This window comes from Sesamum indicum, linkage group LG11 (genome assembly GCF_000512975.1).
Source record: "Sesamum indicum cultivar Zhongzhi No. 13 linkage group LG11, S_indicum_v1.0, whole genome shotgun sequence".
NCBI classification, from domain to species: Eukaryota; Viridiplantae; Streptophyta; class Magnoliopsida; order Lamiales; family Pedaliaceae; genus Sesamum; species Sesamum indicum.
Genome location: NC_026155.1, coordinates 5,024,412 through 5,037,864, shown reverse-complemented (window position 1 = coordinate 5,037,864; position 13,453 = coordinate 5,024,412). Strand labels below are relative to the sequence as shown.

General features: G+C 38.4%; 1 protein-coding gene across 1 annotated transcript; it reads left to right on the top strand.

Annotated features, from left to right (window-relative positions):
* On the top strand, positions 10,626–13,176 carry LOC105173363 (thioredoxin-like protein Clot). Its single transcript, XM_011095073.2, has 2 exons — positions 10,626–10,849; positions 12,682–13,176. The coding sequence occupies exons 1-2, from the start codon at positions 10,705–10,707 to the stop codon at positions 12,933–12,935; spliced, it is 399 nt and encodes a 132-aa protein (XP_011093375.2). The 5' UTR covers positions 10,626–10,704; the 3' UTR covers positions 12,936–13,176.

Here is a 13,453-nt window from a genome sequence, read left to right as displayed (position 1 = left end):
CATGTGGAATCCTCTGCCTTGCAACATTAACAGTTAGATTGGAAACTAAAGCCCTTCCTTCCCTCGGGCTGAGCTTGGAAAGGAGCTGCAAACCTTCATACTGGGCTTCTTTCTTGGGCCAAGCTTCATCCTTGAGCAAGCTCTGGCATGGGGGCCTCCTTCTTGACTGAATCTACTGGACTTCCCTTTTAGGCCGAACCATGCTCTAGGGTCCTTCCTACTTGGGCTAAACCCAGTGCCCTTAGGTGGGCTGCCTCTCTTTTGGATTGGTGGGCTTGAGTTGGGCCTTAGCATTTCTTCTTGGGTTAATCATTCTTGGGTCAATCATTCTTGGGTCATACCCATCAATATTATTTCTTTCACATATTATTATTTAAGTAATTAATAAATTAATTATTTTTTTGCAATCATGCTAGTTTTATTATTGTGTATGAATCAATAATTATGTTACTTAGTGGGAGAATTATTAAATTAAATATATTTTATAATATTTTTAAAAATATAAATAAGAAATACTAATCAAAATAAAATTTATAATTTTTTATGAAAAAATAGTTAATAGTGACAAATAAAAAGTGAAATAATAAGCAAAAAGATAGTATTCTTTTAACAAATAGGGATAAAACAATCTTTCATTAATTAAATATATTTCAGAAGTGATTTTTCTTCAAATGCTATTCAATTTAGCTTTTATTTTCTTTTCACTTTTTTTTTACAAACACTACCCACTTCTAATTTTGCTACAACTTCTAATTTTTTCTACAAAAATCACTTCTTTAAAAGTAGAAATTTTTGCAAACACTCCCATAATATAAAAGATAAGTCACTGTTATATATCAAATCTTAACTACTTTGCTTTTATTGTTGATGTGTGATGATGGTCCAATAGTGTTATAGAAATGTATAGAGCTTGGCCCAAAATGTATGAGGATCCCAAAGAGAAAATCTGCAAAAAAAATATTAGCAGTCCGACGTCGAAGTTAGTGACGAATTTAAGCTAGAATGAATGAGAAAGATAAAGAATTTCAAAGAGAGGGGAGCACGTCCAACGGGAGTCTACCACCCTCCTGGATCCTGGACAGAGTTAGTTAGGATGTTTGGATAAGATTGGGCTTATCCGAAGGCTATTAACGTCTCAATAGGAGTCCTCTGGTCCTCGGAGTCCTTGGCGCTGCTGGGAGTCCTACCAACTTGGGTATCCTATCCGCTGGGGACTCCTCGAAGCTGCTGTGATCCGAGTGGTTTTCCATGTCAGAACTAGTTGGATGCCACATGTGAGGAGACGCTGCCACATGGGTAAACTTTTTTAGGTCATCGATTTAGTTGGGCCTCAATTTTGGACTGAGTTCAATGGGCCTTCTTGGGCCACCTTCCTCTATCTTAGGCCCGCGGTGCACATGGGCCATTTGGTCTTGGGATGTTTCTTAGGGGGTTGGTCAACTCGAGCCCTCTCATAGGGTTAGGTTGAATCAAGGTGAACCCACAATCCTTCGTCCTAGATCGTCTGGGCTGTTGGGCTAATCCAAAGTGTGAGCCATCCCAAGTGTATACATCACACAATCCCCCCCACTCTAAGGAAGAGTATACCTACGGTCTCTTTCTTACAGTAGGAGAATTTCACAACTACTCAAAGAAGCTCCTTCTTCTTTTGCTACGAAATACATCATTTGCCAGGGCTTACTTCGTCTTTTCAAGCCTAAGTTTTCCACTTTGGTTTTCGCGCACTCCGTACTTAGTTCTCCTATCAGATTTGAATTGATGGTTTAGCTTAGCCATCATTACAGCTATATCGTTGGGAGCGCATGGGTGACTGTTCGGCTTCCCACGTGCCCACGTCTTTTGTAACCACTCAATGGAGGGCGATTACCTAGGGTCGGGGGTGGGCTTAACCACCCCACTTTCTCCTTTATTCTAGCCATACTGCTAGCCCTTTCACTTCCTTAGGCTTTAAGGAGAGAAAAACATTCCCAGGTTTGTAGAAAATTTCCTTAGTTCCTTCTTCTCCTTTCTTGACTTTTTTCTCCTTTCGTTTTCCTATTTCTTCATTACTCTCTTGCAACATCATGTCTTCTTCTCATGAGTCGGTAAGATTCATGGGGGAGGCTCCAGGCGATGATCGCTCTAAGGCCAAGTCTACGAGTACAGAGTCTAGCCTATCCACCTATACAGGTGGTTGGAGGTGGAGCTTGCGCTAAGCTGCCGTGGTTGCCTGCTATTTGTTGGATGAATCCTTAAATGAGGAGGAAGTTAGGGGAAATAAGGAGGAGGAAGGTTTGTCATCAAGCGAACGGACTCCCCGATTGAACAGATATGGAGTCTAGCAACACAAAGGGGGCTAGCGAATCGGGGACGGACTAGGCTCTTTCATACCTTCTTCTACTTGGGATTCTTCATTTGGTGGAGGAATTTGGGATCCTATTTGAGTTTTTACTATTTATGTCCCTGCCCCCGACTGTTGCCCCAACTCCCCATCCCCTTTAAAATTTAGTCTTCTTTGCTAAACAACTTAGGGTCGACCTTCGCTTCCCGATCTCCCCTTTCTTTGCAGAAATTTCACTTTTCTTCTAAGTTCCATTAGATCAACTAGTCCCCAATTCCTTTCGAACTTTAGTTGCTTTTATGCAGGATTTTACAATTTCGTAGTGTCACGCCTACAAAAAGAGTCTTTTCGCAATGTTTTTAGTTAAACTCCTCTGAACTTGGTTTTCCATTTTTCTCCCAGGCGAGGGGTGGCTTTCTTGCCTGCTCCTAGCCCTCCTAAACATTTGGAAAGGGATTTTTCTCTTTATTTTTCCTCCGAGGCCTTGAACTATCTCCCATCGCTGGATTTATGAATCTCCGCCTACTGTGCCCTTCTCACTGTCTGATAGGTCTCCTACTCTCTCCCTCGTCTTAGAGGAGTTAAATGAAAAATCCTACTTGTAGGAGTATGATTGGAAAACACTCCTAATCTAATTGGTAAGTCATCAGGCCAAGCCTCTAGGGGAGCCCTTTTGTATTCTTGTTGTCTTGGTTTCTCTTATTTATATGTGCTTTGATATAATGTGAAGTTTAACTATTTTTTATTTTGCCTTGGCAGTTAACATCATGTTTAGTAAACTCCTCCGCAAAATAGTGTTGGAGAGCCCTAGGGTCCGTGCAGCCGCTACTCCTCCTACCACTTGGTCTTCTCGAGGGACCCTAACTTTCGTCGACCAAATGGGAAAACGTCCAACTGCTACTGTTCCAGGGTCATCATCTAAGAAAGCAAGGCCTAATTCCTCAAATGTCCCTCAAGCTAGTTCGACGCGTTATACGTCCACTCTTCTTCTGCCAAGAGGGCAGTGATGACCAAGACATCATCGTCAATAGCTTTGGGTCCAAATAATTCTGCTCGTCTGAATTGAATGATAGGGTATCCTCCACGGTCTCTACATCCAGGACTTTCATTACGTTAACCCGTGTGCTTCCCATACCTGGGCCTTTCTAGCCCTGTGCGAATCTCCTCGGATGGGACCTCTGACAGCCATTCTTATCACCCTTTGCGTGGGGGGGTCGTTGGTTGGGCCTTCCACCAGTTGAGGATCTAAGCACTTCCTTATGTATCTGGGCTGGAATCTTTTCCTGCCTTAGCTTTGTCAGGCTCCTGATTCTGATACGGCCTTATTCCTCGAGCTTTCACCCTACAAATGTACTCTTGCAAGTACCCATTTTGAATAAGTAGTTCGAATTCATTTTCCAAGTATCGACACTCCTCCGTGGTATGACCATAGCCATTATGGAAATGCCAGAACTTGTTATACTTAAGCCAATAGGGGGCATCCCTAGATGACTTGGAGCGTGACAACAACCCCTTGCCCTCCAAGGCCATAAGAACCTAGGTGATAGAGACGGTCAATGGGGTGTATACAACATTCACTTTTTGTCAAGATGGTGTCTTGTCCCGAAAGTCCGTCCAAGTTTTCTTGGATGCGACCGTCTCGTTTCATTTTTCCCCATGTCCTTCTCTCTTAGAGGTCTGTGCATCCTGCATATTTATCTATTTGGTAGCTCGGGCCAAAAAGGCATCAAATTTGATGGTGGACTTTTTGGCTAGGGATTGAAGAAATTCCCATCCAAGAGTTCTTATGTGGAGGCACTGGCTTTGACTTCTTGAGTGGCTGTAGGGACTTCGAGGGCGATGATGACCTCTGAAGATACTCCTTCAAAGACTCGCCTTTATTTTTGGCGTATCACAAAGAAGCTTAATTAAGTTTTTCTATACTTCCTGCTATTGGCAAATCGGTGCACAAAGAGGGAGTGAAACTCCTGAAAACTTCTTATTGCACTTGGGGCAATTGGTTGAACCATTGTTGAGCTGCTCGGGGGAAGGTGGTGACAAAGACATGACATTTGATCCCATTTATATATCTCTGTAAGAGGGCCGCATTTTCGAAATGCGAAAGGTGCTCTTAGGGAACTGTAATCCCATCATATTCGGTTATAGTTGGAGTCTTGCAATTGAGAGTAATTCATCCGATATCACACCTGCAATTGAGGAAGGACGTCTCCCACCAAGGATTGTACCAGCAGATCCGGTAAATGGGGCAGGGGCATGTGGGGTCTAGTCACCTTCCTCTAGTACGCCTACATCAGAGGGGGTCGTCATGCGGGTGGGAGCCAACGTTGCCAACTGCTCGTGGATAGTGTTGGAATAGGTCACTAAAAGTCAATTAGATTGGCAGTTTTGAGAACCATTCAAGCAATCTTTATTTAAAAAATATTGTCCCCACGAATATGGTAAGCATTCGTATTTGGCGCATCTGTCTATCGTGCTTACCAAATTACATTAAGCATTGCTTTAACGTTACAACAGATGCCCACAGTCTACTTAATAACCCATATAGTTGGGTTGCGCATTAGATGACAGCTATAAAACCAACTTCTGAGGTTCGTTGATATGTTCCAAGTCAAGGACCTCGAGACTGGGCATCCAAGTCACAGACGTGATCATCATAAGACTTGTCCAGTGTAATCGGAGTATGCAGCAAGGACGGTGAGTTCCAAGAAGGGGATCCACCCCTTGTCAGTATGTGACAGAAGTATCTCCTATGTATTTAAAGATGCGTTCACGCTTTATGAATTTATGGCCACAGTCGTTGAACGAATAGGAAAAGGAGGTTCCTATATCGAGAAACTTGACATAATGTGATCTCAAGAATTAAGCATAGATGCCTAGTCCAGAATGGGAACCGACACCTAATTTCATGCCCTAGACTAAGGTCGAGAGACGATAAACGAAAGGACCGTACCCATATGGACTCGAGAGCCTAAATGTTCACACGGTAATTCACCTAGTCTCTAGTGCCATGGACCATTGCTAGACGACCACCCATGGTGACGGGCTTTCTTGATTAAGGGTTAATCAGGAATTATTAATTAAATTTAATTTAATTAATAATAGTGTCAGGCACTGGTCCAAGTATATCTGAAAGGTGAACCTAAAGAGTCCCACACAAATCACTGGAAAGGAATAAGGAATTAATTTGAAATTAATTCCACAAGTAATTAGATTACTTATAAAGAGAGACCCATTGGATGAGAAAGGCCCAAGAATAAATTAATGATATTAATTTATATTGGGCTTGTCCTTATTATTTAATAAGTTGGATTTTATTAATTAATAAGAATAATTTGGACTTATGTATCTAATTAGATTAAATACAAGTTGGGTTCTATTAAATAAATTTTTACTAAAGTAGATTTAAATAAAAATTCATTGGGCCTGTATTTTTAAGGGTAAAAATCGGCCAAGCTCATTATTTTTTAGCCCATGGAAAATTCCATGGAAGAAAATAAATGGCTAGCAAATTGCATTTTTGGAAAGTGCAATTCTAGCCATTTTAGGGATCTCTTTATTTAGAGTAAAGAGAAATATATCTTCTAGATAATAGAATGCATTTAGAAACATTCTTAACTATCAAAGAAGATATATATATATATATATATATATAATAATTATTTGAAAAATAATTATGATCATTATTGCACTGTTAGAAATAGTGACCAGAAAGCCAATTGAATTGGCGGTTTTGGAAATCATTTAGCAATCTTTATGAATGTGATATTATCTTGATGAATGTAATAAGCGTTCATACGTGGCACCATGTGTTTGTTGTGCTTAATATTCACATAGAATGGTATTTTAACGTCACAATAAATGCGCACAGACCAATTTAATAACCCATGTAGTTGGGTTGCACATCATATGGAAACTATGAAACCAACTTTTGAGGGTTGGTCTGAAACGTTCCAAGTCGAGGACCTTGAGACTGGGCATTGAGAGTCCTATAAAGACTTGCACTAAGTATTGAATTTATTGGATGAGTGTCGTATTTCATCAGCAACAGATATGGGATGTCCATACAATTTTAGTGGATTAGTCGACAAAGTTGTTAACTAATTGAACTGACTCACATAAATCATCATATGGAAGCCTTAGAGGCTTGGTCAGTATGACTTGAATTCCTGAATCCGATAGTATAGGATTAGTCCTTGGACTTGGGAAATCATGACAGTCGCATGCATATGATGGCGATATCTTGGATCTGGCGAGAGGTGACTTTGTCTTCGATGTGGTCGAATTAAGCCTTGTCTAGTGTAGTTGGATTATATATTGAGGATGATGGATTTCAAAATAGAATCCATCCCCTATCAGTATATGATGGATATATCTCCTCTGAGTTCTAAGATGATTTAGACTTTTCAAATCTATGGTCATAGCGATTGGTTGAATAGAAAATAGTTTTCTTTGTCGATCAATAGAGTAAACGCATTTCAAGTATTAAGCATAGTTGTCTGGTCCAAGATCGGAACCGACGCCCAATGTCATGCCCTAGACTAAGGTCGAGAGATAGTCGACGGAAGGACCGTACCTGTATGAACTTGAGAGCCTAAATGTCATGCAAGCATTCACATAGTCTCTAGTGCCATAAACCGTTGCTAGACGGCTCCGATGGTGATGGGCATTTCGATTCATGATTAATTGAAAAAAAATAATTAAATTAGATTTAATTAATTATTATGTTGGACATAATGCCCAAGTTTAGCTGAGGGTGAACCTAAAGAGTCACAAACAAATCACTATGAAATTGGTGAAATTAATTTACAATTAATTCGAGAAGAAACGAATTGATTTTATTAGATTAAATTAATTCAAGGAGAATATATAAATGATTGGATCATTTATTTAATAACCTATTTGATGGATGACTCAAGAATTAATTAATTTTGGTTTTAACACCTATAAATTAATTGGATTAATTTATTAAGTTTCACTTAATTAATTGATTGGATCAATTAATTAGAGTTTGGGCTTAGATTTATTTAATTGGATCAAATGAATTTTTGAATTTAGTTGGACTAAAATTAATTTAATTAATTATTGTCCAATGGACTTTGATTGGACTTAATTTAATTTGATTAAATTAAGCCCGGTCCATACTTGAAGTCCAAGCCCATTGAGGGAGGTTGGAGAAGTTAAGAAGGAGTTGAAACTCCTCACCATGATGAAGATAATGGAGTAGTTATTTTATCATGGTTGAAGGTTATATGAATGTGTGTGTATAGGTTGTCTTGGAGGCAAACTTGGTAGTTATTGAATTTGGAATTCAATTGTATGTAATATACAAAACTACACACATATCCAACATAACCAACACATAAGCCACGAGATTTTACTGAATTTCTCTCTTAAAATTATCCTTTTTGTTCTATATTGAATTGAATTCAAGTTAGAACATAGAACAATCCAAAAACACTAAACAATAGTGTTAGTTTTGAGTTGTTTTTCTTCTTGTTCTTTGTTCTATCTAGAAATATAAAAAGAACTATATTTTCATAGTGTGATGTCAACAAATTAGAGGGATTGTTTTTTGGATCCTAAAGTGAACCCAAGAGAAACGAAAAGGGAAACAACACACGTTGCTGCTCATCTACAGAAACAAAAAGGTAAAGTTTCATGTTTTGTTTCTATGCTTTTTGTTTCATCCTCTAGCCACTTTTCTAGCATGTTTATATATTTATTATTATGCTTTTGAAAAATACCAAACAACAAAAAATTTTAAAGGGAACACCCCTTTGAGCCGTTAATAATTTTTTTTATTTTATTTCACGCTTCCACTGCGTTCTCGGGCCACTAATTCTTTCATACACAACAAAAGAAAACCCCCTCTTCCACAAGCCATTCGGCTGCCCCTCCCTTTTAAACTTGGTGCATTTTTTTCTCTTCTTCTCTTCTAGCAAAGAGGACGTAGAAATCCCGATTCTTGTGTCGTGTGGACGAATTAGTGGACTGCTATGTTGAAGCCTCAAGTGAAAAGCATTTTAAGCGATCGTGAAAAATGAATATATCATTCTTCACCCTCTTTATTTTCAATTTTATGGTTTTCCATCAGCCCCATGTTTGTTTATTTTTATAGTACATCAAACCCCCGAGAAATCCAAGAACACACCCCTTGGATTTATAATTTCTATGCGCTTTAATGTTTGTTATTATGTGTTTTAAGTTTACTGCTTCCTCTAGGGTGTTTTCGGACTGTACCACGCGATCCTTCAGATGGCACTAGCGATCATCTGCTGGATCCCTAGGAGGACTAGGGATAGTTTCCTCGAAGAGGTGTCTGAAGAGGTACTACGTGCGGGGGATCAGCTAACAGGTCGAGGGGCTTGGAAGCACGTGGGAGGGCACTCCAGAATCCGGAGCCAAAGAAGCACCTAGTACAATTTGTAGAGCCTGGGTACTGCCAGCAACCTCCCCAGCCCCCGACTTGTTTTGCATGCTGCTAGGTGTCTCCATTGTTACTCACATCTTTAACTTTGTATTTCTACAGACGACACCAATTGATGTATGATGAAATCGCTTGGGTCCAATAGTCTTAAACGGATGTATAGAGCTTGGGCCAAAATGTATGAGGATCCTGAAGAGAAACTCTGCAAAAAAAATATTAGGACTCCACCCAAATTAATAAGTTGGAATAATCTAGAAAGATAAAGATTTCAAAAACAAAATCTAGTATGGTGAATAAAATTAAATATGAACACAAGAAGATGCGATAATATGCTGTAGAATGCACAAAGATGATTTTGAAAGCCAAGGAACCATCCCCCACCAAAGGGGGTCCAACCTGCATTTATAGAGGGGTTCTCCTGTCCAGCGGGAGTCTATCACCATCCTTGATCCTAGACGGAGTTAGTTAGGGTGTTGGAATAAGATTAGGCTTATCCGAAGGCTGGTAATGTCTCAGTAGGAGTCTTCTGGTCCTGGGGTTCCTTGGCCATGTTGGGAGTCCTACTAACCTAGGAATCCTATCCGCTGGGGACTCCTCGAGGCTGCAATGATTCGAGCGATTTTTCATGTCAGGACCAACTGGATGCCACGTGTGAGGAGATACTGCCACATGGGTAAATTTTTTTAGGTCGTCTATTTAATTGGGCCTCAATTTTGGATCGAGTTCGATGGGCCTTCTTAGGTCACTTTCCTATGTCTTGGGTCTGCAGTTCACTTGGGCCATCCGAGCTTGATAGGTTTCATAGGGGGCTGGGTCACCCGAGCCTTCTTGGCGGGGTTAGGTTAAATCAAGGTGGGCCTAAATCCACAATCCTCCGTCTTGGGTCGCCTGGGCTGTTGGGCTAATACAAAGTGTGGGCATCCCAGGTGTATACGTTAATTGTATTTCTTCTTTTGTTAAAAATAAAAAGTTGGTAAAATATTGGATGTGGTGGATGAAAAAATATAAAAAATTATAGAAACATTATCCACGTAGTAAAGAAAATTAAAAAATATAAAATTATAGTTCTTATTCCATAAGAGCATTTTGGTTAGTTCACCACAAAAAAATTAATGAAAAGTTAATGGAGACTAACAGGTTGGACTGGATGTTAGATGATTGTTAAAATTAAGAGAATATTAATAATTTTTTAAATAACGAGAATATATTTACAATTATGTCAATTTTCAAGAGAGATCATTGTACATTACTAATATTGAAAAGTCCAAACTTAAACACAATGTTTTGTTTCATGTTCTGGCATTTCTCGAGACAAGATAAAGCTCACTCAATGTTTATTTTTTGTGTTTTTTACACCTTATTTATGCATTTTGTTATTTTTCAACTTTGTATATATAATATATATATATACACTTATAAATATATAATATAAAAAGAGATATAATTTGACAATGAACAGTGCTTTTGTCTCCCAAAAATACAACATTAAACATACAATAATTATATATATAGATATTTATATATAAAGAGAGATGATTTTGATAATTAACTTTTTATCTCCCAAATTCCAACATCAAACCTACACCACTTATTTTAAAGTATGTTAAATTATCTCAAAACACAAATTCAAATATACCATCTATCTTAAATACACATTTATTTATCTCTAATTTTTTTCTCTTTATCTTCAAAACACCAAAACAAAAGATTCAAAACACAAATCCAAACACTGTGAAAATATTTTTTCACGGACGAAGCCCAAAGCATGAATATCTGGGCCTGACAATCTTGATATCAGGGCCATACCAGCCCGTTCTTGAAATCTCGATACTGGCAGCTGTCGCTACGATAATTTATGCTTTAAATGCGTAAAACCCACTGGCACAAACATTCGATTCTCTTGCAACACAAACGCAATTTTGCCGAAAAGGGAGTGCGAAAAGGTGAAGCCCAGAAAATGCCGATGAAGACGTTGGATGCAACAGTTTCAACATTTGAAGGGGTGTTTGAGAAGTTCAGAAGTGAAGCAGCAAACAACAAAGCGAATTTCATCCTGTTCTTGGCCGACAAAGACCCATCCACCAATCTTAGTTGGTGCCCAGGTACACACCAATCCTATCTGCGCATACATATCTATGTGTTTTTATGTGTGTGATTGCGTTTTGACGGAGATTGAGATTATTGGTGGTAGGTGTCTGGAAATTTAAGGTGGGTTTGAATGAGAGAGTTGGCTGTCGTGATTTGTTCGAAAGGTTACAGTTGATGCTTGAAATTGTTGGTTTGTTTTTGATGAAGCATGACTTGGAGTTAAGAATTGTTGTGATTGAAAGAAAGGTAAAAACGAAGTAAATTTTTTGAGGAATGAGGCAAGGCCGTGTTTGGGAAATTATGTTGGTTTTTCTTGATTTTTCTTGTGGAGTATGGGTGGAATCATGGATGGTAGAGTAGCTGATATTCGGATCTGAATTACGACCCGGCTTCATTCATGTCCACATGATTGTAGATGCAATAAATAGATAAATGGGTTCAGTTTTGTGAAGCTGAGACTCAAGGCTACCAATCTTTCACATTTTACACTAGAATTTCGTCCCCTCCTCGTTGCTGTTTGTATTGGAGTTACAATTGGGGTTCAGGGAGACCGAGCTTTCCATTGATATAGAGAAGATTTAAGTGTGGGAAAATCAAAATCTCTTCAAAACCTTGGCTTATAGTAGATTAAGTGTCTAAATCTTCGTTCTTGATTGCATGGATATGTTAACCCTTGCCAGTCTAAAATCGCTGAGGAAGAAAGATGCAAGGTTATACCACCTCAGTTTGCCATGTTATTTGAGCAGCTAAGTATGGACCAGTTTTCGTCATGCACTGTGACCATATGTGGAATATTACGATTGCTGTCTTCCCTTGTTTAAATTCCACGTGAAATGTGAAGTATGCCTAGTACTTTTCCTAGATCACTTGTGCCCCGGAGCTTTGCTCATATTTTTATTTTGTCGAGGTTTTTGTGTGAAATGAGAATGTGTTTGTATTGGTTATGAGATTGCATTTTATATTGGACTATGGTATCAAATCTATGTATTTCAATGTAAATACGTATAAATAAACATATTTTCACTTTAATTACTTGTTAAAAAACTGAACATGAAAACATAAATAGATTTTTTTTGTAGTGATCCACACATGGTTGGCAGCATGCACAAGTAAGTTTGACTCTATGAGCGTGTTCTACAAAATGTCCGAGTTTCTTTGCGCAACATATACCTGTGAAAATATATCCCATGCTTTAGTAAACAAGTTTCAAACGAAGAGTAAGATTTTATCAGGTTGCCCCCGTATTATGACAAGTGATCATATTTCTTGTTATGATTGCAAATTGTTTTTCAATTATTGTGATCCCTTCTGATGTCTGAATGTAAATCAAGCCACTAACTTAACCCTCCTGCTAACTCGCCCTTGGTTAGAGAAGATTATTATTTTCTCTGTGTATTGGAGAAGTGGGCTATTATCTTCTCTTTGTTCTGTACTCTGCTTTCTTCCCCACGAATCATGGTTGGTGAGGCTAGTACAACGTTTAGTTTTTATCCATTTGAGATTTACACGAAATATATGTATACGATTATAAAAGAGAATATGTTATGATACCAACTTTTGAATACAAAGATCAAACATTACTTTGGTTGGAATAAAAGATCGTAACGGTGGGTTTTAGATCCCAACCAAGCCGGGCTGGTTTAGCTCCCAGCCAAGCTGACATATGCTTCCGGTCCTCCAGCGTATTTGAATATACCCAAGTAAAATGCTTGCTCTCCTCATTCCACTTCTCTGTTCTTGAAAACCATTTACATTGACTGTTTGTCAAATTTCTTTTCAGTATCATTTTATACAAACTATTTTTTTTCTCATCTTTGATGATTTTTGTATGCTGTTTCTTCTCCAGACTGCGTCAGAGCTGAACCGGTGATATACAAGAAGCTCGAAGCATCACCAGACAATGTGGCTCTGTTGAGGGCATACGTCGGAGATAGGCCTACATGGAGAAATCCGCTGCACCCATTTAGATCAGACTCGAGGTTCAGTCTCAAAGGAGTTCCAACGTTGATCCTCTGGGAAGATGGTGTGGTGAAAGCTCGGTTGGAAGACCATGAAGCCCACGTCGAGAGCAAAATCGACGCCCTCCTATCTGGGAAGTAGGTGATGTTGGTGTGGATGGTGGAGGAAAATGTGTTGTGCTACTGGTGACCTAAATCTTCTGTGAGGCACTGGATATAATTTAAAGCTCCAAATAGGAATAAATTTGGTATCTGCACTGATGTGATGAGTTGTAGTCTGAAATATTTCAAATCTCTCTCTAATTTGACGTTCTTTATGCTATATTTCAAATTCGAGATGAGTATTTGAACAAAGATTTCAAATGCATTTTATATTAAATGAATTTGAAATCCAACATAATATTAGAAACTATAACTCAATAAGAGTATAAAGATTTGATAATTATTCATATTGAGTGTACCATTTATTTCTTTGTCTATGAAATAAGCAATTCTAACTCATATTCAGTTTCAAACTTTCAATCAAATTCAAACTTATATAACAAGACATTATAATTTTTAAGATAAATTATAGAGTTTTTCTGAAATTTGGCGCAATTACAAACTTTTTCTAGTTATTTAAAAAATTATTTATATCTTCCTTCGTTTTGATGGCCCTTC

What these genes read in the sequence shown, in the direction of transcription:
- LOC105173363 (XM_011095073.2), top strand. Translation starts at nt 10,705, where the DNA reads ATGCCGATGAAGACGTTGGATGCAACAGTTTCAACATTTGAAGGGGTG. An exon ending in CAATCTTAGTTGGTGCCCAG is followed by an intron (nt 10,850 to 12,681) that starts GTACACACCAAT and finishes TTTCTTCTCCAG; the next exon opens with ACTGCGTCAGAGCTGAACCG.